Here is a 27,606-nt window from a genome sequence, read left to right as displayed (position 1 = left end):
CAGAGGATTATATTATACTATAGTACTTGTGGAGCTGCACATCGGTAGATTTGCTGTTCAGTGTTTGGACTGACACGTTTTCAATTCAATTGACTAAAACTTCTACAGTATGTTCAGCTTCTTACAATCTAACCGCTATCAAAATAAAGAATAATTGAATTGAATTATAATATGATATAAATAATGTATGCAATATTTACATTATAATTTATTCTGAGTTCAAATTTAGAATTAAAATCGCTGATGACCAATTTAAAGATCACAGTACAGCCCAAAAATATGAATTAAATACCATTTTACACCTTTATGTTGTTAATTATTTTATGTAGTTCAAACAAATTCATTAAAAATATTTTCTATAATATATAATCATACATTAATTTTCTTGTCGGCTTAGTCCCTTTATTAATCCGGGGTCGCCACAGCGGAATGAACCGCCAACTTATCCAGCAAGTTTTTACGCAGCGGATGCCCTTCCAGCCGCAACCCATCTCTGGGAAACATCCACACACACATTCACACACACACACACACTCTTACACTACGGACAATTTAGTCTACCCAATTCACCTGTACCACATGTCTTTGGACTGTGGGGGAAACCGGAGCACCCGGAGGAAACCCACGCGAAGGCAGGGAGAACATGCAAACTCCACACAGAAACGCCAACTGAGCCGAGGTTCGAACCAGCGACCCAGCAACCTTCTTGCTGTGAGGCGACAGCGCTACCTACTGCGCCACTGCCTTGCCCATAATATATAATCATATATTTATCTATTTATTTAAGTACAGTTCAGAATAAATTGAAATATTCACTAACACTGTCTATAACTTGTAGTGACCTGTCTTAGTTTTACTCTTAAACAGTTACTCAGAAGCAATAAAACAATTCTTCAATGAATGTCCCGTTCCTTATGTTCTTGAGATCCTCCTTTCATTTCATTTTTTGTGGGTTGTTCAAAGTTCTGCATAAATAAGCTCTGCTTTTTCACCAGACCTGTTATTCTGGTGTTCACACAATAGGAATCTGACAAGTGGTTATGTTGAACTGTCTGCTGTCACCTTATCTGATATCTGAATGAATGCGTACATTTGAGAAGTGCCTAGGTCATGTGCTTGTCCAATATTTTGTCATAACATAACATGGTTCCCTTGAACATTTATATCAAGATGTTATGTCTCCATGTAGGTGTGTGTGTGTGTGTGTGTGTGTGTGTGTGTGTGTGTGTGTGTATGTGTGTTTTTTTTCAACCTGCTGTACTAAATTCCATTCTCAAACATTAGCGCAAAGTATACCTGATAGGAAGCAATTTAATAATGAGGAACTGAGGAAATATTAATTGGAACAGAAAAATTCAAGGCATTAATGTGGTCTTATTAGTTTCACACTAATAGTAACGTTGTGTTCTTAATGATGCTCAATACAATATGCACCTTTTACTCAGGTCTTTTAACTTCACAAGTATTTTGACATTCATCATTGGAGTTTAAAACCCCTGCCCCCTGCTCTACAAATTTAAAGCTTTGCGTTCAACATTACTTCATTTTTTGTTTAAAAAACTGTATCAACCAGGTATTTAAAGTGCTTTAAAGCTCTTTAAAATATTTCGATGTAAAAGGACAGCATTCATAATGAAATGAAATAGTGCAAAAAGTGATTTAAAAGTGCTTTTTTGGACAAAATGTTTTATTCTTATATATTCTTGTGGTAATGAAAATGTAACCCTTTATCATTTTAAAGCCAATGTGCAGATTGAAACTAATGAGTAATCTGGGGGTTGCCATGTTGGAATTTACCACAGAAACCTACTAATTTCCTACTGCCTACTAATTTCTTGTACAGTGTGCACGCTAAACTACATATTAGAAATGCACCTAGTCTACAGTTCACGTTCCTATTTAGAAATAGTTGAAAACAATCATAATTAGTTAAAACATGTTTATTTTATTTTATTTAAGTCATTTTAATTCTAGGATTTTCAGGACACTAATTGTTTAGCTAAACTATTTAGACATTTTGGTGATTACTGATCTTATTTTAAAGTTTCATGGTTTCAATTGATTTTTAAAACAACTTGTCCTTTAAGTGGTTTTAACTAATGTAAATATACAGTTGAAGCCCAATTTTTGCCATGATAATAGTAAGTAATATTTGACTAGATATTTTTCAAGACACTTCTAAGTTCTATACAGCTTAAAGTGACATTTAAAGGCTTAACTAGGTTAATTAGGTTAACTAGACAGTTTGTTCTGTAGACTAGTAATAATTTTGACCTTAAAATGTTTTTTAAAAAATTCAAAACTGCTTTTATACAAGTCGAAATAAAACCAATAAGACTTTCTTCAGACGAAAAAAAATCATTCTCCAGAAGAAAAGCACCAATTGAGAAATAATTTAAAAAGAAAAAAAATTCAAATGGGGGCTAATAATTCTGACTTCAATAATATTCATTATTACATTTATTAATACACAACTTAAGCTAGTTTAAGCAGTGTATAGCGTAAAAATCAGTGGAGTGTTGTAAAGCTTAAGACAAAGCTGCATTTTTGAAAAAAATGGGAATTGACAGTAGTTTGGAAAGACATGATCCAGCATGCTTGCATGCTTTAAGGGAACATTGAGTTTCAGTGCTTAAATCTAACACAATACGTGCTGCTTGTAAAGCACTAGACACAACTAAAACTAGCAATGTATCTTCATCATTTTAGTTAACACTAAAACATAAAACAATATGGATACACTGACAATGTCTGTTTACATACCTTTTTGGGAGTTTTAAATTCATGATTTTAATGCATTTATAATACACTAGATGTATTAATTATTTAATGCAAATAAAACATTTACCTTATTTGTATGTATATCTGGGTTTGGGTTTATACAAGCTTCTGTTTTTGCAATTTGCATTTCACGTTCCACAGCCTATCCAAACATAACATACAAATGCAAATAATTTTCGTTAAAAACCATTATGAAAAGAAATTATGTTTTGGAGAATAATAAGGTCAGCAGCAGCATCATCATCATAATAAAATGCACCATAGCTACAGTATTTTATGCGTTAAAACAGCAAGCAAAAGTTTAGTGGTTGCCGGGCAGTTGTTTTGGTAAGCGCGTTGTGGTATACAGTGTCTTCGGTCTCCTTATGTTGGGGAGAGATAAGACAGACACACTGTCATTTCTCACTTGCCCAAACAAAAGTCACACAGAGCACTAACAAACCCCGCTCTCTGCCCAGAGCATCCGCTTGTGCTTTTGAACTAAATCAAACCACAAAACAGCCCCTATAAAGCCAGGAATGCACCAGCTTACTTTAAGTTCATCTATTATACTCTGTAATCAGATGTATTCATGTAATCAAATATATTATCTACAATCAGATTGTAGAAATGACATTTTATACAGATTCGTCCAGTGTTTGATCTTGTTTAATCCATTCATAGAATGTGGAGCTCAATATTTATTTGTATTTAATATAAATATGTTTTGACCAAATAGATCAAATAGATGTTTGGATCCTTTTCTAGCCTCTGTGTATGTATACCCATCAATATTCCTGTCTTTCTTTGAAGGAACTATTCCATGGTTAAACTGTGGAATTTTTGTGTGTGATGAATGAAGTGTGGCGGGCTTTTGTGTCCTTGTTAATATACTCATATCCTATTTTGGAAACACGGCTTCAAATATCACTATTGGTAGGGCTTGTGGGGAACACTGATGGAAAAAAATCTAGAGTGAAGAGAGTCACAGGAATGAGTAATCCTTATAGATTTAGTTTATGGTGGATGATTCATGCATCTTCCAAGGAATTGATAGCCATTTTCCAGTGCTTTCCTATGTTGATGGTGTGATTTTATTTATTTATTTTTTTACCTTTGCAGTGCCTGCACATTATGGCGCAGTGGGCGCAAATGACCCAGCACATACAGTTCTTGACAACTGAGGTGCTGAATGAACTCTACCCAGTCACGTTTCCTCTGGATATCAGGCACTATTTGGCCAGCTGGATAGAGGGGCAGCAATGGTAAGCCATTCATGTTTATGTTGTTTAAAAGTTGACAATATTTTTATTAATATTGCTCTGAACTGACAACCCTTAATGTGAATTACTGTAGAATGGCTTTACAGAAGCAAATGTGGCTCATTTTTTACATAAACAAAGGTAAATAAATTGTAATTAGAGACATGGCAACACTTTACAACAAAGGCGTAGTAGTTCATGTATTTAATAACACAAAATATGAACAATACATTTATTACAGTATGTATTCATCCTTGTTAATGTTATTTGAAAGTAAAGTTGTTCATTGTTAGTTCGTTAACTAACTGCATATTAACTAATATAAATGAGTGATAACTAATGAGTTTGGATTTTAATAATGCATTAGTAAATGTTGAACTATGATTAAAAAATGCTGTAGAAATACTCTTTATTATTGTGTTAATATATATGTTAACTAGCATTATCTATTGAACCTTTCTAAAGTGTGACCAAAGAATAAATAAGAATGTGCTCACACCTGGTTGTAATTACTGTAATTATAAGATTCCACATTATGAAAGCTTAAAGCTTATAAACTGAGAGGCTCAATGAGCTATATGCACAGCTAGAGTTTTTAAGCCAACGATAAACTTCCGGTGAAAGCTTAATGTGACTATTTTCAATTACACAAAGTTGTTTTTACAGCATCGATGTTGTAATGTGATTACAATACATTCAGTTAAATCGACTTGAGCATTAATTTAGTTGTTCAAGCGTAAAACGAGATGAAAGACCATTGTAAACTCTAGCACCGTCAGTAGCAACAGGTTAGCGCAGAAATTTCATTGAAAATACTGGTGTAAATTCAACTGTTATATTTTAAAGACATGGCTGGGGGAAATGCAATTAAATGCAGTGTTTCTTGTCCGATCTAAGACCCATTTTATATCACATATCTAACTGGCAGTGAAGATCGCTGATGTTTAAAGAAATCAAATCTAAACTTAACAATTTTCTAATGGAAAGACATTGAAAGCCTGAATGAAAATTAAAAGTCCATGTGCATGTAGCTCATTGGAAAAAAAAGCACTTTTCTTATATATTTAAAAAAAAGTTTATTCATATATATACATTTGATGTCAGAATTATTATACCTCCTAAACAATTAGCACCCCTGTTAATTTTTTTTGTTTGAGTTTTAATTACTCATCTTTAATAACTAATTTATTTTATCTTTGCCATGATGACAGTAAATATTATTTGACTAGATATTTTTCAAGACACTTCTATACAACATTTAAAGGCTTAACTAGGTTAATTAGGTTAACTAGACAGGTTAGGGAAATTAGGCAAGTTATTGTATAACAATGGTTTGTTCTGTAGATTATCGAAAACAATACAGCTTAAAGGCATTAATAATTTTGGATTTAATGATAATTTTTGATAATTTTCAGGGCAGTACCAAATAAAATAAAGCTAAACAATGTAATTAATAATATTAATTTAGTTTATTTTCATGTCATAGGAATCAAACTATTATTACATGGACCAGATCCATGTAATAATAGTTTGAGCATATTTGACTACCGCTGTAATGAGGAAGTGTGCAGAAACTTGGAAAATGCTTACAAATGTCATTGTCATTTTGAAAATGCCCACGAAAGTTAAGGGCATTTGAGGGTGTGGTCTGAGGGGGTTGGATGATGATGAAAGGGGGTTGGGTTAACTGCATATGTGCATATAGTCGTTTATCTTGAACGCTTGAATCATTCATAAGATGTCAACAAAACCTGTCAATTCAACATATGCACTGACAAATGCTCATACAGACGATTAAAAACCGTCGCCAACTACTTTTAAAAGTAGTACACAGGAAAAATGGTTTCGGCAAACTGTTGCAAACAGTTTAAATGGGCACAATTTAAGTAAATTACATTTAGTAATGTTCAACTTAATTTGTTTGTTAAAATTCAGCCCAAATAAATCGTTTGCAAACATTTTTATTAAACACACTCTTTGGATGAGGTTGAATCTACTTTGTGTGCTCATCTAAAGCATGTCTAAATATTTTAAAGGAACACTCCACTTTTTTATTCATTTTTTATTTTACGACTTTCCTACACTGAAAAAAATGTTTCATTGCCAATTTTTGGAAAAATGTATAAGCTGAATTAAAAAAAAAAAGAAAAAAAAAACTTTTGTTTGAATGCAGTCCTTATAAATTGCTTACAACCACTTACTTGAAAAGAAAGTAAATCCAATGTTTTTTTTGTTTTTTTTTCAGTGTAAAATTATGGGAAAAATAGCAACTTTTGTATGTAACTGTAAATTACCGGGAAACATCTAAACTCTTTGTTCATTTTTGATAATTTGCCCATTTTTTGCTAATAATCCAATCCAATTCAGTAATCTATGCTGATAACATAAAATTGCAATTACCAGACTCGGAGATCAGCCAAATGGATAAAAAAATAATAATAATAAAACTCAACTGTTTAACTCTTGGAGACGTGTACAATTAGTCTTTTTTTTTTGTGGAGTTTGCTTTGAAAGGTTAGGCATGCTGTTTTAATATAAAAAAGTTAACTATGGACTGTAGGAGAATGCTTTGCTAAACCCAAATGAATATGTTCATCTTTAAAAGGAAATGGTGACTGAATACAACAAATCAAATTGAAATACACTTCAGGTGTAGTTAAACATGAATTCCCAGTGTGTGAAAGAGTTAGCAAAGCTAAATTACATTGGAAAGAATAAAAAACAGGATGAGCTAGACTTGAATGGCACTGTTTCCTGTCAGTTTATGACAGTTTCTAAAGATGACTCAGTACAACAGTGATTTAAAATCATCATGTATTTGCAATGTTTGATTTAGGGATAGCTTTGATGTGGACAACAGGGAACAGGAATCTCAGGCTCAATTACTGTCGGATCAGATGGTGATGTTGCTGCATCAAGTGGCCAAGCAGAACCCTAATGTGGTGGAGAAGGTCAAACTACAGCATATGAGCAAGAACTGGGTGTGTACAAAAATTATAACATTTCTCATTTTTGCTGGCTTACACCGTATCTTAACTACACGTGAATGTATGCTGCAACACATGAAAAAAAAACTCTTTTTCATGTTTTTTTTCTTGACCATGTGTGATGGCGATGCACAAAATTTCTATTTTAGCAAGGCTTTCTATTTTCACAACGTTGCAGAACCACAGCAAATACTACTATGACAATGATTACCCCAGGTACAGATTATGTGCTTTATTCAGTGTTAAATGCTACCTGTGTGAGTTTGAGTACCATTTTACTGCCATCCTATCAAAACTAGCAGCAGAAAGTTTACCTCAAATCTTGTAAATAACATAACTAGCAACTGGTTTAAGTGAACTGTGACTGGGTGCACACCAACATCAGTCGCTCTGTAGTCTATTTAAAAAAAGTTAAAGGTTTAATATGTATTAATTAGGTTATAAACCTTACAATTTCATTGGGAGTGCAGTCGCTAGTATTTCAATAAATGGCTAGTATATAAATAATGTTGCGTTGTGATTGGTGTGGACAGCCAAATTGCTTGTCGCTGGAATCTTGTTGAGTCTCAAGTTGTTAGGACACGGTGTTAAAGTACAATCTCAAATGTAGGTTCTTTATTGAAATTACTGTTTTCCATTCCCATAAACCAATGATTTTACAATGATCTTACAAAGTTGAAAAAGGATCATTAAAATATTAATCTATAAATTAATTTAGTTCTTTAATAAAAGTCAGTGTATTCTTAGAGTGCTTTCACAATTGGTTCAATTGCCTTGAACGAACCTAAATTGGATTGTCCCCCTTGTCACCTTCTCGGCTGGATTGTCTTCACACTGTACTTTTTCCTTCTGAACCCTGGAACAGGTACGCTTGCAACAACGAGATGCTGTTTTGTGTACAGCTGCTTCTAGGTGGCGGCCACAAAAGCAAAGTGCTAAAATGGTGACGTTCACATATCATGGTCACTTTGCTTTCACTGAAACTTTTAGTTTTTTTACCAAATAAAAAAAAAATGAAATGTTTAGAACATCTCGCAATGTCTGAAGTTGTTTTTGGTGGAGTCGAGCAGCAGTAGTCCCTTTCACACAGGGATACTGGTAAATATCCAGAATATTACCAGAACGACTTAACTGGTAAGTTAAATAAAGCGCTGTTCATACAGGCAAAAACGTTCCGGAATTTTTCCGGAAAAGTCCATTTACACATCCATTCCAAAATACAGGTAAATTTCGACATCATTAACCAGAAATGAGCTCTAAACAACTGCGCTTGTATATATAAACATAGAAGGGGTTTTGTTGATGATTGATGGTATGTAATAAGTGTGTGTCCTGGCGTGTGCACATGAAGCAGCTGGAGAACGTGTCAAGTAACTGAAGCAGAGCTTAAAGGTAAACAAACAGCGGATAATCATAAGCATTTTATTGATCATTTTTACTCCGTTAACTTGACCAGCCTAGCTTAAGCTGGTTTTTGCTAGGCTGGTCAAGCTAGTTTATGCTGGTCATCTCCCCGACTGATCAGCTAAGACCAGGCTGGAAACCAGTCTGAATCTCCATTTTGGCCAAAACCCATCTAAAACCAGCCAACCAGCCTAGACTGGTTTCAGCAGTTCTTTCTGTAGGGTTGGCATTAAGAAGGATCATAGAAACTTTATCTGACTAACAACTAGCAACTAAATGTTCCTGGCAAAATATTCAATTATTTTCTTAAACAGCGTGGATGTGAATGTGTCTGAATGTTCTGACTGGCTGGAGTAGACGTTTCACGTCAGCACGTTCTAAGCGTAAACACGCTTTTTCTGGCAATTTTCTTTCTGTGTTCACACAGAGCAGCATTCCGGCAATTTACCGGTAATGTTACAACTTCTCTTTCCGGAAAATTGGCAGAACGAAAAGGGCCTGTTCACACATGATCCCATTTCGTAAAATTGCCGGTTATTTTCCGGAAAGTTCTGCATATGTGAAAGGGGCTATTATCACTGTTTGCGTTGTGTCAGTCCCGCTTGTCGCCAAGGTAGCGTTAAGTGATACACAGACAAACACAAACAAACAAACGTTATGAAAACTAAAGTTTGTTGTACAGTTGGCGGATCACTTCCATTATTTGGTACGATTGCATTCATATCAGAAGAGAATCGAACCAGAGTTCGCATGAACCGTACCCCAGACCACCTCTTTCAGGTGGACTGGGTCTGATTCACGAGTGCACATCCGAGTTCAAAACTCGTTCACACTAAACACTAAGCTAAACGTACCGTACTTTGACGTCAAAGGAACCGAGGTGCAGACCAAAAGTGCTAGTGTGAAAGCACCCTAAAGGCTCTTTATCGATTAGTGAACTTTTTGGAAGCTTTCACAATATCTTTTGGGCAGTATAAAAGATAATTATTATGTTTACAAACAACAAGATGGCCAAGAAAGAGTCACTGTTGGAATTTATATACAAGTACTTAAGAGTCTATTACTGCATCTTTATGATAAATGTTTTGGGCTTAAGCTTTGTTTGTCTACAATAATTTTTTAACTATTATTAATACCTGTCATTAGTTACTACACTGTAAAACCCAACAGTCAACTTTATCAAATTAAATGAGTGTAGTTTACTCAAAATTTACTGCAAGTTAATTGTACTCATTTGAAAAGAGTTTTGATTTATTGAGTTTTACTTTGCCCAAATTGCTTCGTTTACTCAAATGGATTAAGTTCACAGTACTCTATTGGATAAATTTTTCAATTTAAATGGTTTGTTGCAATCAGTTTCCTCAAATGTTTTAAGTTACCTTTACATTTCGGGTTTTGCAATGTGGTAGTGTGAAGACTTTCCCATGGTTTGTTCTTCTTCTGGACAGTTCTTCTTCTGTCCAGGCTAAACTATTGTAATGTTTTTTTTTTTTCTTTTTAATCCTGGATTATGACAATGGGATGTCTTCTGACATGACTGTTTTAAACTACACAATGCATCAAATATGCATATCCAAACTCATATTTGAGGGTACTTGAAATGAAAAATGGCTAAGTCTCTTTTTTGATGATCTACTGTACATAAATGCGTAGTATGTCCAGATATGTTGTATTAATTATACCAAAACTAAAAGTAATCTTCCTTTTTTATCATACACTCAGTGGATGTCTTACTATTGGCAGCCTGCCATGTTGACATAGAGCACATTGTTTGTATTCCCTCCTCTTTTTGATGTAACCTGCTGAATTGTTTCTGTGCTATAGAGTGTGCTTTACCCACAACCCTTACAACTTGTGAGGACAGTTCGGGAGATTCTAAGGAAAGAAAGACTAATTTTATCACAGACTGTAAGTACAAAACATTTGCAACATTTAGGATTTGTTGACAAAATGCTACAGCAGTTTTAAATGTAGGTGTTTAATGCATTATTTGTATTTATTATGATGTTGTTCATGATGTTTGTGTGTGTTTAAAGAATATGCAGTTCCCTCCCTTCGCACCTCCACCTACCAACGGCATCCCACAACAAGCATGGGAGGAGAAAAAGACTGATGTGGAGAATCTAATGTCCAAAGTTATGGAAATTCAGAATCGCCGCCAAACACTTCATCAGCTTCAAGAGGAACTGAATTGGGAGAAAGAGACGATTCAAGGTATGAAGTCCAAGTTGTTTTGTCAGCTTGTGGCAAAAATAATGACTTTAGAATGGTAATAATGCCACATTTAATTATGATAAATGTGGGTAAAGTTGTTCTTTACTATTACTTTTCATACCAAGTTCTAGGGAAAGAAGTGAGAAGTTTTCACTTTTTTTTGTGTTTCATGTTTGGCCTGAATTAGCTGTTGATTATTATGAATATGAAAATAGTCCAAAACATTGTTAAATGATCAAAGGACAAATTTTAATCTACGCTGTTGATAAAATGTTGTCATTAATTCCACATTTATCACTTGTTTTATGAATCTTTTTTGTACTTTTCTGTCAAAGCACAGCCAGCTATTAAGCTTCTTTTATTATTAATTATCTCTAAAAGCACTTTTAAAAATATATATTATTATAAAAACTGGGTTACACTATAATAGATGTCTTTGTCTATTATTTAATACAGGAAGTACAATGCAACATTTCTGGGTCAAACTGAAAACTATTATCAAAGTTCCTTACTAAAAGTTAATATTTTATGGAGCATGCTGTCTCTTAAGCAAGCAAAACCTACTTTCTTTATTGGCCATTAACATTTATATAATGCCTTACTGTAGTTTTGTGCATGTGCCACATGCATTTTTTTGTCAATAAAAATATTCGTAAAGCTCACTTGGCACAGTCCATTTGATGGCTCGTTTTGTGCATCTGCTTCTTCACAGCAAAAAATGCACAGCAACACAAGGGAGAAAGTCAATAAGACATTACCTTAGAGCGGCAGAAGTGTAAATAGTCATTTCCGTCATGGAGGCTCCAACAAGTCTCGCCTTGAATTGCAGTGCAACTGTATTTGATGATGTAATACTGCTATGACAAATATGCATTGAAGCATAAGCTCAAAGATTAGAGTTACTCTAAATAAATGGTCAGATTAACTTTTTTGTCATTATGATTGTGTGGAAAGCATTAAATATAGATTAAATTTGGAAAATAGCTATTGGGTTTTATAAATATTTATAATACATTATACAACTCTTCTAATTCCAAAAATGGCAGCGTTTACTCCTCTTGAAGGTTTTTAAAGGTTTATCTGAGTCATTGATTAATTATGCTGCATTTTAATTTGAAACTAAAATAATTAGCCATTTATGGTCTGTTTTTGTAAAAAAAAATCAAGATTATGAAAGTGTTGCTAAATGCAGAGGTTAAACAATTTGTTACACTTTTTTTAGATTCAAAATAATTTAGCAATTTGTCAAAAAATTCAAAATAAATGAAATGGTTAATGTGTTGTAATTTAGTATGCAAATACAGTTACAAACTGAAATAACTAAATAGTCTTTATAAATTCACTTTTTTTTTTTTCATTTTTAATACTCAAACTCAAGCTAGTAAATTCAAGTTCTCCCTGAATTTTATGGCCTATTAAAGTGATTTAAAGGGATAGTTCACCTCAAAACAAACATTTGCTCACCATTTACTTACACTGAAGTGGTTCTAAGCCTTTAGGAGTCTCTTTTTTTTTCTGAACACTAAAGCGGATATTTTTTATAAAACTGAAAACTGGTATCCATTGGCTTCCATAATAGGTAAAAAACAAGTACCATTGAAGTCAATGGTTACCACTTCCCATTTTCATTTCGGCTTAGTCCCTTTTTAATTTTGGGGTTGCCACAGCGGAATGAACTTATCCAGCATATGTTTTGCACAGCAAAAGTCCTTCTAGCTGCAACCCATTTCTGGGAAACATCCATACAAACTCATTCACACACATACACTGCGGACAATTTAGCTTACCCAATTCCCCTAAACCGCATGTCTTTGGACTTGTGGGGGAACTGGAACACCCAGAAGAAACCCACACGAACATGGGAAGAACTTGCAAACTCCACACAGAAATGCCAACTGGCCCAGCCGAGGCTCGAACCAGCGACTTTCTTGCTGTGAGGCGAATGTGCTACCTACTGCGCCACCGTGACACCCTTTAAACACTGTTTATTTATTTATTTATTTTTTAAGTCATCAACTGTAATCACAAAAAGCTCCAAGAACACCGATTTGTGCACTATAACAACTTTGTTTGCCAGTGTCTTCCAAATCAGATCAGGGTGTGCATTTACTATGGCCAATATGGCCCTTGTGTGCTATACTGCTGTTTCTAGTTGCAATACGTTGTACTGCCTTTAGTAAACACACCTAGACAACATGACATGTAAGACATGTTCTTAGAGCTTCATATGATTACAGTTGAGCCACTACAGTCACTTGGAAAGTTTTGATAAAATTCCTGAGTCTTTGAATGTCTTATGACCGTTGCTATATATGGAGGATAAAAGAACCTTAAAGTATATTAATTTGTATTGTGATGATGGGCGAAGGTCTCAGGGGTTTGGAACATCATGAGTATTAGTAATAAATATAATAATTATTATTATTAGAATTAATAAATTAAGTAAATTAATAGAATTTACATTTTGGCTGAACACGCTTTAAAAGACACTGTAATCATATCGCTCAGAAAAAAAATATACATTATTATTGTGACAGCTGTCTGTGATTTTGGTTTCGCAATCAGAATGCACACTTTCTGCCTGTCAGTCACTTTATGCATTCACAATCACAGGCAAGAATCTATATGTGGGCAACCAGAAGCATGATTAATGAGCTTCGAATTGTTATGAGTTTTAGGGAGCAAAATGCCTACAAAAAACATATCAGAACAAAAAAGATGCGAACAGAACAAACATCTGTAAAGCGTTCATTCCTTTATTGAGCAAAGATTTTCGAAATGCTTGATGTTTTGAAGCACAGATCTTGATTACTTCTGCTTAACAGATAAAATAAGATGGTTTTGCCAAAGAGGCAGAATGTATGTAATTCGGTGGCTCTGGTGGAAGTAAGAGAATCTGCTTACATTGCTCACCAAATGTTCATTTTTAAGGTCAAAAAGTGAAAAGAAGTTGAAAATACACAAGCTGTAGTCTACTTTAATCGTACATCTTGATGCACACCTACATATTATGTGATCACCACAGATGTTTCTGAAATGTTTTCTTTGGTGGTCTGTTTTAAACTACTAAATCATTCATGTCATAGTACATTCTTTAATTTTGAGTGAAATATTTTAAGGCCTTTACTTGCACTATCAATTCAATTCAGGTTTTTTTATATAGCGCTTTCCACAATAGTTATTGTTCCAAAGCAGCGTCACAAAAGGTGGACACAATTCCATTAGTCAAAAATTAAAAATGAAGGATTTGTGTATAGGGTGGGTAGTATATAAACATAGTTAACTTGCAGTTATACAGTATATAGTGTCTTTCCAAAAACGTAAGGTCTATGTGTGTAATGCATGTTCATAAAAGTGTATTCGTTGTCCTTAAAGTTGCCCTCAGATAGATGGTATAATCTCTTTAAATCCTCAAAGGATGGGCATTATCTTTTCAAGTTCTCATAGAGTTGGCATCATCTCTTCACAGGCTTGGATCTGATATAACGGCACTCCACAATCCAAAGGCCTGGAAATAACAAATAAAAAAAAAGTTATTTGCACGAGATATTATTATAAAGTACAAGAATTGAATTTAAGAAGTTGAATTTAACTGTATCCTTCAATTTTGTGATGCATTGTGTACATGCTTTGCTAAAAAGATAAGTCTTTAATCCACAACTCCAAATCAGAAAAGGTTTGGACAGTATGGATGACGCAAATAAAAAATGAAAGTAGTGATTTCCAAATTTTCTTTGACTTGTATTTCATTGCAGACAGTATGAACAAAGTATTTTAATCTATTTCTTACCATATTAATTTCATTTGTAAATATACATCCATTACTGTCATTCAGACTTGCAACACATTCCAAAGAAAATGTGTAATAAGGTAAATTGGTTAGATAATTATGTGATTTGAAACAGGTGATGTCAAAAGGTGATTGTAATTATGGTTTGGTACAAAAGCAGCATCCAAAAAAGCTCTAATCTTTTAGGAGCAAAGATGGGCTTAGGATTGCAGGTTTGCTAACAAATATGTGAGAAAATTATTAAAATGTTAAAAAACAATGTTCTTCAAAGAAAGATAGGAAGACATTAGGATATTTCACTTTCAACAGTACCTAACATAATTAAAAGATTCAAGCAATCTGGAAGAATTTGAGTGCATAAAAGACAAGGGTGCAAGCTTAAGCCGAACAGCTGTAATCTCCGATCCCTCAGGGGGCACTGCATCAAGAATCTGCATTCATCTATAAACGATATCACCAGATGGGCTCATGACTACTTTGGTAAATCTTTGTCAAGTACCACAACACATAGGTCCACAATCCACAAAGTCCAGTTAAAACTGTACTGTGCCAAAAGGATGCCCTATGTTAACAGTGTCCAGAAGTACAGTTGGCTTCTCTGTGCTCGAAGGCATCTGGGATAGACCATCACACAGTGGAAACATGTACTGTGGTCAGATGAATCAGTATAGACAATCACACAGTGGAAACATGTACTGTGGTCAGATGAATCAGTAATTCAGGGATTTTTTGGGAGAAAAGAACACTGTGTGCTCCGGACCGAAGAAGAAAAGGATCATCCAGACTGTTACCAGCAACAAGTCCAAAAGCAAAGACATCCAATTTTGTGTCTGAATGAAGTGCATATATGTGAGCGAAGTGGAATCATAACACAAGCTACTAGTAGCTCACGAGCCACATTTTGGAGAGAAACCAACTTAAAATACTTAACATAAATTGTTAGGTTACCATGTTTTTTGAAAATTAGGTCATCCATTTTTCTAGCAGCAGCAGCTTTTTATGATAAATATATTATTTCTGAAAAACAGATCAAGTGTTTATAAATTTGTTCATAAATTGTTAATAAATTCATTCACCAAATTATGTCAAATGCATTTTGTTTATACAAATGTGTTTTTCCGTACTGTAAAGTGACAAGGCTGGGAGGGGTTTTGCATGCTTATGACAGCCACATTGCAATAAGTGATAACCTGCAGTCGTTACTTTAAAGAGCTACTTCTATTATTGTATAATATAGTTTTGGTGGTATACATTCATACGTTTGGGTTGATTCAGATATGTTCAATTTTTAGGAGAAACTAAACTGTTTCAGAAACCGTTTCAAACATCTGTATTAATTCATGAAGATATGTTTGCATAGAAAACAGATTTATGAACAAAATGAATTAAACTTTGACCATGAAATGTCAGATGCATTCTGTTGAATTTTTTTATGTGAAACTTAATAAGTAAACATTGCTTGTTTTAAACTACTGTGTAGTAGGTGATAACCACAGATCAGTCATTTGCAGAAATTTATAAACATAAAATGAAGTTGACAAGTGAAGAGCAACACAAACGACCTGTTCATGACAACTGAACTGAGTTATCGTAATCAAGCCTTAAGCTGATAGCAAGGTGTATGTAAAGGACTTTAACTGTGTAAATGATAGAGTTTCACATAGTTATTTGCTAGTCAATGTGCGCACAGCCAAACATTCATCTTAGTATATCCAGTAAACAATTTTCTGCTCTCTCTACAGGTCTCAGTGAGATGGATACAGGTGCTAAACAGAAACGCATTCAGCAAATTGAGTATAACGCAACAATTTGTGCACAGGTAAACACTGAAATGATACTTGATCATCAAAGAGCTCACTGAATTGAAGGGAAAGGTGCAGTATTACATGGTGTGTATTCCTGTGTGTGTGTTTACAGGAGCGTGTACAGTTTCTTTGCGATGCCGTAGGAGCTCTGGAGCAATGTCAGTCCTCTTTAATGCTTAAAATTGAGTCCTGGAGGTGGGAACAGCATCGATCAACCATTGGCATGCCCTTCAATGACATCCTCGACCATCTGCAGACATGGTGAGAACAATTGAAGCTTTTTTTGTTTCAGTTGTATAACTGCATGAATGTTATCAGCCAAATCTTTAGCATGTTTTCTCTCTAAACAAGCTGGGTTCGTTTATTGCTTTCGTTTTTTTTTTTTTTACGTTTGTCTCTTTTGTAAAAAAAAAATTTACAGAAATTCTGTTTGTGAATGTAAAAGGAGCGCATAGCCTGCCAGCGAATAATGTTTACTTTGAGCCACCTTCAAACACGCTGTATGTGGTTTGTGTTGTCAGTATTTGCTCAAGAAGCATATTCGGGCAACTTAACACCTTGTCATGTGCAATCATGTTAAAGTCACATGCTTAACTTGTGTACAATTTATTTTCACAATTCCTGATTCCAATTTCAATAACACTTTTTGACATAATGCACAGATTCAACACAACGACACACATTCAGATTCCTTTTCAGTTTAAGAAACTTGCAAAGAGAACTCATTTTAGGGTTTGTATGCTAATATGGCCTACTGTGTTTGCACAGAAAACTTTTGAATCTTCTTGCATTTCAATGGTTTCATAAATCACCTGAATGTTTAAATTGGCAAGACTTAAACTTTGTGATGCAATAGACCCATTGCACCAGTGACAAATACGTTCACAATCAGGTCATCAGGCAGTTCTTGAGTTCCGATATTGATCAATTCAGTTGTTCTGATTGCAGACCATTAATCACTATAAATGACTGATGATAATCACAAGATTATTAGGTGTATGTTTCTAGAGTAATTCACAATGGCTTTCAAATGCATGTAACAAAACGATCTACTTTAAAATTAAAATGCTACTACATATTAGTTGGCTGTGCTGGTGAACAAGGTACAGGGTTCACACGGTCATGGAAAACCTGGAAAAGTCATGGAATTTTGACATTGCATTTTCCAGGCCTGCAAAGGTTTTGGAAAATCAGGAAAAACCCTCTGAGTTTTGGAAAAGTCATGAGGTACCAATATCTGTATACTTAAATATACTGTAAGTTAGCTTGGCCTATCATATACTCTCACATTATTAGTGCAGAGTAAGCATTGTCTAAAAAAGTTTGCATAGATATAAATATAAATTTAATCTGAATAGATTATTGCTTGTATTAAAATATGCTGTTATAAATGTAAGCATGTATCGTTTTTCTTTTGCCAAGCATGTGTAGGCATTGCATGAAACATTAGGTCATGAAAATTTATTTGACAGTCTGGAATTTTATTAGTTAATATTTGCATGAACCCTGATGGTGTAACATGGTATAACATCACTGTAATGGCAGCATACCACTAATGGTAGTATGTAAAAAAAATAAATAAAAATAAAAATTGGTCTAAAATAGTTAAATAAATAAATAATAATATATTTTATTCATAATATTCTTTTCTAAAACTCAAAGCACTACTACAACAGAGAAATCAAGCATGCCATAAAGTACAAGGATTCAACATAGAAAAATTATTAACTATAAACAAATTAGAATGATCTAGAATCTTAAAATGCAGTTTGAAGTGTCTGCAGTTTAATGTGACAATGCGACTATCATGTAAACAGGCAGATTGGATTTATTAGGGTACTCCGTTTTGTACATCATTAAACTTGTGACAATGTGGTACTTCTCTGTGGTTTAATAACATAGAAGGAAGAGCGTGTGTGCAGACGCTGAAGCAGTAAACAACAACAACGGAGGAAACATGGAGGAGGAAAGTGGTCAGTCGCCACAATTTGCTTCCTCCAAAAAATAAAAAATAAATCCTGATCGGAGCATCCCTATTTTGACCATCTTCTTAAAGGTAGCTAGTGTGGAAGCATTTTTTGGAGACTAAGGGAGAGCATTCCATAACCTGGGTGCAGAAACAGAGAAGGCTCTCTTTCCCATTCATTTACTTATACAGGGTGAACGTATCAGCAGTTATTTACAAAGCTTTTTAATTTACAAATGACATACCCAAACAAGATTTTTTTACATAGGATTTATTAGGTAATAACCTGAGTGTTTAGAAATGGTCTCCTCTTCACAACAATTTACACCTTCTTCGTGACTATATGACACTTTTCTCTTCAAGTAATGTACTTTGTTTCACTGACAGACTGAAACGTGAATATGAGGGACATGATTGGCTGACGTTATCCCTATGTTTTGTCAAAAGTGATGCTAACCATTTTAAATGGTCCTTTACAGTGTTTAGAAAGACACTTTAGTGGTGATTGCTTTACAAACCAGATTATAACTGGTTGTCAAATGAACCACTAGAGTAGCATAACTATTTATCATACTTAAATCAACAAAATTAAATTCTTCTTTTAAGTTAAATCTATAGGCTGCATAAACCCAAAGTAAAGCATATGTTTTAAAATGACAGCTGATAAAGAGAATATTGTAAATGCACGAAGGGCAGCAGAAGTGTAAAATATGTTCTTTAAAAATATACTGTGTTCAAATCCTGTTGCAACAGGTTTGTCTTCATGGCTGAGTGTTTGCGTTCTTTGCGCTTCTCAAATGTCAGCGGTTTAACAGACTCTGTAATTTGTCAAATGTACATGACCTCAATAACTTAGCTTATTCTCTCTGTAAATGCATTACTTATGTTTGTTATATTTTGCATATCTATGCACTCTAGATTATGGTTTCATGCATTTCATGTAGATTAATTCTCATTTTAACATTCTTTTAACCACGTTGTTTATTACATTTTTGGATTGCAGGAGTGAGCAGTTGCTCATAGTGAATGGTAACCTGAGACAGGAGCTCATGCTGATGAAAGTGGACCATGGAGATGCTGAACGGCTTCGAACTTTGGAGGAAAACCTGGCACGTCTACTCAAGACTCTCATTCAGAAGTAAACAGGCCTCTTTGAGTTCATAAAAAGATGAGATCTCAGTAGTTAGCAGTATAATGTAATACTCAGTAGTAGTAGGCAATCATGCAATAAAAGTCAGCGCTGTCTCTTTTAGCTTTTGATATTGTGCTTTCTTTATCTTGGTTAATCAGTTCATTGGTAGTAGAGAAGCAGCCTCCCCAGGTCATCAAAACTCAGTCCAAGTTTTCCACCACTGTACGCTATCTGCTGGGAGACAAGATGGCCCCTGGAAAACCTGTCTTATTAAAGGCTCAGATTATCACCGAGGCACAAGCAAGAAACCTGGGTCAACAAAGTGTCATTCCCAAGTAAGCAGGCCTTCTTTGGTTTTGTTTTTTTAAATATTCACTTTATATATACAGTATATATTAGGGATGTAACAATATTGTCAATACCGTCATACCACAATAGTAATTTTTTTTCAATATTACCGTAGGCGCATGACTCAATAAAACTATATTTCTGAGAAAAGTTTGCTCAGGCGAATGAAGCGAACGGCAGGTAGCGGGAACTACAATTCCCATCAGCCTAGGCGTGGCCATCATCCTTTGCAGTCTGTTGTTACTACAGATCCAGTAATGCGGAAATGGAGTGTGTTGCTAGTAGCAGGGAAGAAAAAGAGCTGGAAATGATCGAACCTAAAGTGGGTTTTAAATCAGAAGTGTGGAAGTATTTCGGTTTCTTTCTAAAAAGATACAAAAAAGGAGAAAAGGTGACAGACAAAGAAAAAACAGTATGCAGGCACTGCCAGACTGTGGTGAAATATACGACTAAAGAATACGACTAAAAACAGTCATGGGGACTGCAGAACACAGCACACTTGTTAGATTGATGCAGACATTAACTTGTACCGCAAAGAGACCTCTATCTCACTCATGGCTTGTCCTCTCAAGTGGTGGAAAGACAATGCACAACATTACCCACTGCGGTCAACCTTGGCTAAATCATATCTCTCTGTCCCAGAAACCTCAGTCCCAAATTAGAGAGTTTTTTTCTGTTGCAGGGGACATTGTAAATGCCCAGAGATCCCAGGTTTGCCAGATTATATTTTTATGATAATTTTCCTTAAAAAAACCCATCTCTATCTAAGTGAGTGATTAAATGTTGAATGTGATGAATTTTCAACAATACTAAATTAAAACTTTTTTTTACATGGTTTTATAGTTTTTTGTTATTAAAATTGAAAAATTTAAGTTCCTGTTTCAAAACTTACAGAAAGATGGCTAATTTGTATGTCATTGATATGTTCAGTGCTAAGGTAAATAAGTACTTTTGGTACTTTTTTCGAGTCTTTTCATTAGTTTTCTTTTCCTGTAAATTACTCAATAAATACCGTACCGTGCCATTCATATCGAGGTATTACCGTACCGTGAAATTCTGATACCGTTACATCCCTAGTATATATATTAAATATTGTGTATACAAATGTGCGTGTGTAATATATAGGTATACAAATATTAAATATTGCATTTAAAAAACAGATTAGAATTTACATAATTTGTAAAGGCCTATATATACACCCTATTGGGGCTGTCAAATGATTTTGAATGCATCAGAGACCATGCCAGTGATTTTAATCTGGATTATTTGGCAATTAAAATTAAGGGTTTTAATTGTAAATATGCAGTGTTGAAATAAAGAGTACATGACCATCTAGTTCAAGGACACAGATTCTCTAGTTTTAGCCTATTTTCTTAACATTCTTGTCATTTATTATTTTAACGTGACGGTGCAGATTTCAGGATTCATTGATTCACTGCACTGCTTACACAAGAGGAAGTTACAGTATTGTTAGGCCTACTCACATTGATATCTAGTGTAGTCTCTAGAAAATGCAATTGAAAGTGCCTTTTTTTTAGGTTTTTAAATGTTGTAAATGCAGTTTATATATTCTCCTAACAATATTTCTGTCGATCGTACAGGCTGTTACAGTGAGGAAATTTCTCTTGTAGTGAATTTGAATGATTCCATAGTGTAATATGCCATACACTGTTAGAGCCCTGTTATACACCGGCACAATAAAGCGCAACACATGTTTGCCCTGACATGTTGCTATTTTCAGACCAGCGCAAGCCTAATTTTTCAGTTTTCCACCATGTTGTTTAAATAGCAAATCCATTTGTGCCACTTTGTGGACTCGTGGGTGTTCAGGTCTTGAATGGAGGTTTGTTAAGGCACATTGTTGGTGCTTTGCTATTAAAATAGCCTGTGCAATAGACCAGCTAAAATCAGGTCTAAAGTCCATGCGTGTTAATTGTGTGCCTCGCTTACACATTGCTTGAAACACACAGGGTTTACAGCAATACGCAGATATCTTTACAAATGAAAAAGGATTAAGGGATTAAAATGTTACAAAAAATTATTACTCTCTACATAAATATAAAAACGGGCGAGGCAGTGGCGCAGTAGGTAGCGCTGTCGCCTCACAGCAAGGGTCGCTGGTTTGAACCTTGGTTCAGTTGGCGTTTCTGTGTGGAGTTTGCATGTTCTCCCTGCCTTCGCGTGGGTTTCCTCTGGGTGCTCTGGTTTTCCCCACAGTCCAAAGACATGCGGTACAGGTGAATTGGGTAGGCTAAATTGTCCATAGTGTATTAGTGTGTGTATAAATGAGTGTGTGGATGTATCCCAGAGATGGGTTGCGGCTGGAAGGGCATCCGCTGCGTAAAAACTTGCTGGATATGTTGGCGGTTCATTCCGCTGTGGCGACCCCGGATTAATAAAGGGACTAAGCCGACAAGAAAATGAATGAATAAATATAAAAACCACTGCATTATGCATAATCATCTCAGGGGACTTTTTTCAGTTCATTCACATCAACTTGCTTTTGCATAATGTTTTTATAATTAGTAGTATTATAAATTATATGCATATTTATATTTGTTTTATTAAAAACAAGCTTATATTTGTCCAACTGTCAGGTTTTGGACCATATAGGGCATAGCATGTGCATTTAGATATTTTTGACCACACTTGGTTATAATTGTTTATTTATTTGTTTGCTGGAAATTAAGACTGAATTTAGAAATAGTTTTTAAACAAATCTCTGTGCTTAACAAACTAAATTAATTATGTATAAGCTAATGGATGTCTCATGTCTGTGCATACTCATCTGTTTCCTTACCCACCAAAGAGAGAAAGAGAAAGTGAAAGTAAAGGCCGATTGGAGGAGGCTCATTCTTTATCCTCATGCTGCAGATGATCTGTTTAACTGTTTTCTCGCAAGTAAAGCGTTCAGTTTTTCCACATACCAAGTCCGCCATGTAAATACCAAATGCGCCGTGGTTCGACTCTTTAAGGGAATGGGAGATGAGACTCTGATTGGTTTATTCTCAAAAACCGACCCATAACTCTTTAGGATAATAAGCACAACCCTGTTAGACCATGCACTGCGGCGCAGAGCAAATTTTCCCTCCTTAAAATAGCAAAAGTGGATTCAGACACGCCCCTAATGCTTTTGTGTTATGCGCTTTGGACTTTGCGCCTAGATCGTTAAAACCCTTAAGGGAAAATTACAAGTTTTTTTTTTTTTTATAAAATATGGACCCCCTTTTAACACTTTATTAACCGATGGATCATGCAACATTTTTTGATGTTTGAGCTTTCAAACCCTTGTTAGTCTCTTAAAATTTTGTTCAGATGTCTTACATTTCATCAACAATTAACAAATATGTTTGACCAACATACACTGGAAAGCTGTGAAATGCAAGGTACAAAAATATGTATTGACATAATTGAACATTGTTATTATTTATTTATTTGTTAAATATGTATTAATATTTGAGTTCATGTAACTTATTTATATATTTATTTTCACCTTTTTAACCATATATTAACCAAGTTTTTACTTTTTGTTCTGTTGTTCAAACAAAACCCAGTAAGTATATTTTGGACAATAGTGTGATATGCACCAAACACCCTTGCATATAAAGTCATAGACTACCGCATATACAGTTTGGCTGCGTTTGAAATCGCCTACTACTCAGTAGATACTGAATTTTGAATTTAACCAGACTACTCGGCTGTTAGAAAAGTATGTTCTATACAGTATGAATGTGAGCAGTATGAATGGAATTCGGACATACTAAATCCACCATTTTGTCATGATTACGTGACCTACCCGCATCAGTTGTGTCGCTTCACTGCTATTCATAAATTCTCTCGCGGGGCATCATGGGATAGCACATCTTACATGCCATGGAATGCGCACTTTAGAATCTCGCCGGAAGTAGTAATTCATCCGGGTACTTTGCGCATACTGATTTTTGAATTCTATGAATTCTGACATACTACTCGGCTCGCATACTGATTTTAGCGTACTAAATAGTATGGAAGTATGCAGTTTTGGATGCAGCCTTTGTCTCAAGTTATGTATCACATGTTTTAAATGAAAGTGAGAATTGATTAATTTATATTAACATTTTTACATTAATTTTAATTTTAATTTTAAATGCAAAGTATATCTAAATTCACATTAATATTAGCATTGCATATTAAATGCCACAAAGTATTAATTATTAGTAAATTATTAATTAATGTTAAAGAATGTTTGCTTTATTATTACATGCAACTTGTTTTGTTTCAAGAACGTCATTCACCTACATTGTTGAACCCATGTAAAACTGAATTTGTTCTAAGATTAAAGTTTCACAAACATACTAGAAAAACGATTTGTGAAAATGCAAAACTATCTTTATTGAAATGCATCTTGAGAGTATGACGTTGTCACTTTTGTGTCTTTGCAATATGTTGAAATCTGCCGGTACAAAGTGTCATACATGTCAGAATTTGACAGGCTTTGTTGTTGTTCTCAGACATAAAGAGGAAGTGGAGGCGCAACAAGATAAGCAAACAGAATCAGAGTTTCAGTTGAGCTGTTATCCATGCAGAGGCAGTACAACACTTAAGAGATCTAACATAAACATAAAACATGCAAATGCTTTACAATGACAATGTGTTTATCCACTTAGTGAAAATGTTGGAGAACTTCTTAATAGTACGACGATCTTGGAGCACAACACCACCAGCAAGAACACCTGTGCCACCTTTAGAAACATGGTGGGTAATAAATACAAAAAGTGGTTATACTGTTACCTGCCTCGTTAACGATTTTCTGAAAATATCTCTAAATCTATCATATTTTCCTTTTTAGTCCATAAGGAGGATCAAACGGGCTGACAGGAAGGGCTCTGAATCAGTGACTGAGGAAAAGTTTGCATTGTTGTTTACCACAGATATAACCATCACCGGCGGTGAGAGGCCATACAGCCTTCAGGTAGCTGCTCCCCTTGTTTTCCTTATATATGTTAATGTTGTCCATTGTTTCTGAGTGTCAGTCATGTCATCAGGATGTCCAATTAAGTTTTTTTGTATTTATGATTAGTGTGTGTATGTATGTATGTATGTATGTAGTGTGTGTGTGTGTATATATGTATATGTATATGTATGTATGTATATATATATATATATATATGTGTATATATATATATATATGTATATATATATATATATATATATATATATATATATATATATATATATATATATATACATATATATGTGTATATATGTATATATATATGTGTATATATGTGTATATATGTATGTGTATATATATATATATATATATATATATATATATATATATATATATATATGTATGTATATATATATATATATATATATATATATATATGTATGTATATATGTATGTATATATATATATATATATATATATATGTATATATATATATATATATATATGTGTGTGTGTGTGTGTGTGTGTGTGTGTGTGTGTGTGTGTGTGTGTGTGTGTGTGTGTATATAATATATTTATATATTATATTTTCGCTGTCAAGAATGAGTTTTACAAACAGTGCATGTTTGTAATGATTTACAGAGATTTTAGTATCTTTATCACCACAGCCGCATGTCAGTACAATTATTAAAGATGACACTTCAATCCCGGTTTGTGAACGTAAAATCAAGTTTATTTTGTATATTAACATAACAGATATCCATATAGCAGTGGATATTAACGTGTATTTTGTCACATTTGCCATGCAAAAACAGTGCAAAGTTAAACGCTCACACTGTGTGTATGTGGATGTTTGTGTGTATGCGAGTGTGTGATTCATCTTCACACAGGGTCCCCGCGGGGTCTTAAAAAGTATTAAAAAGTCTTAAATTAAAAAAATCTAAATTTATAGCTTTTAAAAAGTCTTAAATTTGCTGTTCTAGGTCTTAAATATTTTTGCACAGGTCTTATTTTTGCGATGTCCATGTAACGCTACATCTAATGCTCATTTAAACTCTTTTTGTTGTTGTTGCTAGGTTTTTGTGGTGTTGTAGTTCTTTATTTCACTAATCCAATTGTTATTTGCGGTATTACAACTACAAAAAAGTCAACTTGCAATAGCCAATCAGCTTTCTGATATTAAACTCTGTGCGCGCGGCTAATGTGACATCATCGCTGTGTTTGCGGAAGTTCGCTTAGAGTGCGCGCAACATGATTTCGGCTGGCAGAGTATGCCGTTATTTCACTGACAAATGTTGCAAGCGCAGTTTTATGAGTCAGGAGTGGTGTAATACGAGAGAGCGAATCTCTGCTCACGCGCCGGTTTCCTTTGTTCATGGACAAAACTGCTTGCGAGCTCTCAAAACACTGGCTACTCACATGCGAATGATCTGCTCTCGCTCCGTCGGACTCCTTTCGTGCTTTTCCTGAGTTGCTTCAGCATACTGTAGTATCAAGAATAGTGAACTGATAAAATGAAATACAAGGTAGTTTTAATACAGTAAAGTGTGTTGAATTGTAAAAAAATATACCCTATATTGTAATAAAAAATAATGCACTGGGTAGTTTGTTTTTAATACACTTTTTGTGTTACCATAGCAACTATAGTATTACCACAACAGAGTAATTGAAGTACTTTACTGTACTTCACAAAACACTGTACAGCAGAGACTAGTTCACTTTATTTTAGTGATAAAATGGGATTGATAGTGGGATGTATTTGAAGAGTGAATAGTACAGTAGGCTATAATACCTAATCAAGTTTTTACCTATTTTCTATCACAGTTACATCTCTGCTTGCCAGAATGGTCAATAATTATTGGCTAGAAATTGCAACAGCCATGGGAAAGTTTTTGTAAAACTTTGAAAAAACTCTGAGGGATAAGTTTGTTAAACAAAAAAGAGGCCCCCAAAAACATCTTTAATGATAATGATTATCTTTTTATTCGTCTGATTTTACTTTCTGTTTTTTTGGACCGCCCCCTGTCATTTAAAAAAAAATATCTCAATGGTGAACGTGTCAAGTATAAAAGCCTTCATCCGTTTCGTGAGTTGTGCGATGCGGTGCCAGGGGAAAGTATAAATCTGCATTAAGATATTTGTTTTTTCTGTTGTTCAATGGTGCATTCAACCTGACTTTACTACTGTTCAATTTAAATAACTTTATTTTACCCCTAATTTTGTGCTTTTACATTTTAATACTTAATGGTCTTAAAAAGGTCTAAAAAAGTTCTTAAATTTGACATTATGATATCTGCAGAGACCCTGTCACAGAAAGAGTTGAATGATCATTGGTGAAGTTTTTACTGTAGTATTTCTCACAAATGTTATGTTAGATCTGCTTCCCTCATGTCTGTCACTGTACTGTTTATCTACACTATGACAGACACGTGGGAACGGTGGGCAGGGAGAACTAGCATTAAAAGCATAGGCACATGGCACAAAAACATCTACATTGTGCTCAGAGCAGAAAATCTCAATATTCTGAAAGGTTTAATAAATAATCTGATGGGTGTTTTGAGATGAAACTTTACAGACTAATTTTGGTGACACAGACTTAAATCTTGAAATAGGAGTAAATTAGGTGCCCTTTACATTTTTTGTATGCTTAAAACACAAACAGACACAACAAAGTTTGTGAAGTGATTTATACATCATAATAACTAATAAAGAATAAGTAAGTTTTTACAGTCTTTACTTAATTTTCTTTTTTTTTTTTGCGTAAAAATAAATACTATAATTTTGACTCATTCAATGTATTTTTAGCCATTCCACAAATGTACCCGTGAAACATTAGTCCAATAAAATTCCTTTTAGAAATAATATAAAATTGGCTAGCCCTAAAACTTCACTTTCTTCATCAATACATGTGTGTGCCTCCTTAAGCTCATTTGATGATTATTGCATACATTTATTTAGGAATATAAGCGCATTTCAGATGCTAAAAAACCGGATGCTTTGTATTT

The 27,606-nt window shown here is 34.3% G+C and overlaps 1 protein-coding gene across 4 annotated transcripts in view; it reads left to right on the top strand.

Moving 5' to 3' along the window:
* stat6 (signal transducer and activator of transcription 6, interleukin-4 induced) overlaps positions 1-27,606 on the top strand; it is a 56,195-nt gene that overhangs the window by 9,416 nt on the left and 19,173 nt on the right. For all 4 annotated transcript variants that reach the window (XR_012398252.1, XR_012398253.1, XM_073938120.1 and 1 more), the window contains exons 2-11: positions 3,883-4,025; positions 6,859-7,003; positions 10,238-10,321; positions 10,450-10,627; positions 16,160-16,236; positions 16,335-16,483; positions 19,192-19,326; positions 19,479-19,655; positions 24,315-24,402; positions 24,497-24,619. Coding sequence is in view for 2 of the 4 variants with exons in the window: in XM_073938120.1 (XP_073794221.1) it covers positions 3,883-4,025; positions 6,859-7,003; positions 10,238-10,321; positions 10,450-10,627; positions 16,160-16,236; positions 16,335-16,483; positions 19,192-19,326; positions 19,479-19,655; positions 24,315-24,402; positions 24,497-24,619 (1,299 nt within the window). In the remaining 2 variants the exon portion in view is untranslated. The remainder of the gene's footprint in view (positions 1-3,882; positions 4,026-6,858; positions 7,004-10,237; positions 10,322-10,449; positions 10,628-16,159; positions 16,237-16,334; positions 16,484-19,191; positions 19,327-19,478; positions 19,656-24,314; positions 24,403-24,496; positions 24,620-27,606) is intronic.

Source organism: Danio rerio, chromosome 23, assembly GCF_049306965.1.
Source record: "Danio rerio strain Tuebingen ecotype United States chromosome 23, GRCz12tu, whole genome shotgun sequence".
In the NCBI taxonomy this organism is placed as follows: Eukaryota; Metazoa; Chordata; class Actinopteri; order Cypriniformes; family Danionidae; genus Danio; species Danio rerio.
The sequence above is the reverse complement of the archived record's forward strand: the minus strand, read 5'-3'. Positions and strand labels throughout refer to the sequence as shown.